Source organism: Littorina saxatilis, unplaced genomic scaffold (assembly GCF_037325665.1).
Source record: "Littorina saxatilis isolate snail1 unplaced genomic scaffold, US_GU_Lsax_2.0 scaffold_821, whole genome shotgun sequence".
Lineage (NCBI taxonomy): Eukaryota > Metazoa > Mollusca > Gastropoda > Littorinimorpha > Littorinidae > Littorina > Littorina saxatilis.
In genome coordinates, this window is record NW_027125767.1 from 59,642 (window position 1) to 61,553 (window position 1,912).

A 1,912-nucleotide genomic window follows, 5' to 3' on the forward strand; every position below is an offset into this window, starting at 1 on the left:
CACACACACTCACAACTACACACACACTCACACCTACATACACACACACACACACACACACACCTACACCCGTCCACGCACACACACACACTCACGCACACTTTTCTTTCTTTCTTTGGTGTTTAACGTCGTTTTCAACCACGAAGGTTATATCGCGACGGGAAAAGGGGGGAGATGGGATAGAGCCACTTGTCAATTGTTTCTTGTTCACAAAAGCACTAATCAAAAATTTGCTCCAGGGGCTTGCAACGTAGTACAATATATTACCTTACTGGGAGAATGCAAGTTTCCAGTACAAAGGACTTAACATTTCTTACATACTGCTTGACTAAAATACGCACGCACACACACACATTCACACACACACGCAAAACCCACCAAGTGGGTTCATAGCCGATAGTGCACTTGGACTACAACGGCACTGCGCGCAGTGTCTTTGTAGTGCGCTTGCACTACAACCGCACTGGCTGCAGTATCCGCTCCGGCATGGACGAATTTGACACTAAAAAAGGCATAAAATTTGACCTATTTCGTAGCCTATAGGGCACGGAATTTTGACGGAAAGAGTGTCATCATCTTGAATATGGCATTCTTTCCGTAAAAAAAAAAAAAAAATATTTTTTGCTAAAACTTGTTTTCTGAGTCGTTTGGAACCTGGTTGTTACGAATCAAGAATAAAACAACTGGGTTCCAAAATGTGGAACCCACTTGTTTTTTTAGCCCCAGTTGGTACTGTGTGAACATATACATAAACCCGGTTGGTGGGTTTTGCATGCTCACACACACACACACACACACACACACACACACACACACACACACACACACATCCACACACATTCACACACACACACACACATAACTATTTTAACACTGATTTCATATCTATATATGAGCGTCAAGCGATTTATTGATAATCACCGTGTAAGATCCCCCAAAAGATCGTTAAAATGAAACACATGTGTAGGTCTGTCTTTCAAGTTAAACCTGGATTCCACAGAACAGTCGTAGCCAAACAATTTGCAGTCCAGATCCACGTAGGCTTCCAACTTGTTTAGAAGATTTCTTGGCAAATCATAATATGCCTCCAACATGGCTGCCTTCCGCTGGTGCATGCGTATTTCGCGAGGCCCTGACTGTGCATAAGCTTGGTTGACGAGATGGATGAAGTCTTGTTCTGTGATGACGTTAGCTTGTTGTGACGTCAGGGGGAAATGACGCTGTAAGGACAGGAAGCCCCGGATCTGGGATACGAAACAAAATTGGCACAAGTTATTTATGAAACGCTGGTCAAAAATGACATGGTCACAATTCCCTCTCCCCCCTCTCCTGCGCCGGAACGGAAGTACGGACGTACACACGCACGCACATACATAAGCACATATACACACACACACACACACACACACACACACACACACACACACACACACACACACACACACACACACACACAGTAACGACGATACCTGGAAAGCGACCCAAGTGCGACGTAACATCTCCCATCGCGTCATATGCAGCTGGTACTTTCTCATGACGCTAAACGTCCGCAACGTGACGTCACGTAAGATATTTGCGTCACTATCGTGGTCAAAACTGGAGTCGGAACCGATGACATCTTCAGGGTCAACACCAGCCGAATTCAGAATGAAATTGACGTCATCTTTAAACGTCTTCATTCTGCCAATGACGTCATAGCGGAAAAAGCAAGGAGGACAGCGAGTTGACATAGGGAGAAAGTGTTCGTTCACTCTCACTCCTCCGATGACGTGGTGCACAAACTGTTCGAAACTGACGTGCATGTGGTAAGGGCTGTTCGTGTCATCACGAAACATCTTTTTCTTCTGACGTTCTCTGATCAGCTGCTCTCGTCTGTGAATGCGAAAAGAATGTTCGTCATCGTCTTGAATCT

The 1,912-nt window shown here is 45.0% G+C and overlaps 1 protein-coding gene across 1 annotated transcript; it reads right to left on the reverse strand.

Annotated features, from left to right (window-relative positions):
- Window positions 1–862: 862 nt before the first annotated feature.
- LOC138954234 (uncharacterized) lies at window positions 863–1,912 on the reverse strand (the record flags this gene model as incomplete). Its single annotated transcript, XM_070326127.1, is given in 2 exon segments — window positions 863–1,244; window positions 1,470–1,912. Coding segments are annotated over 2 exon segments (770 nt in total), but the record flags the coding sequence as incomplete, so codon positions are not given.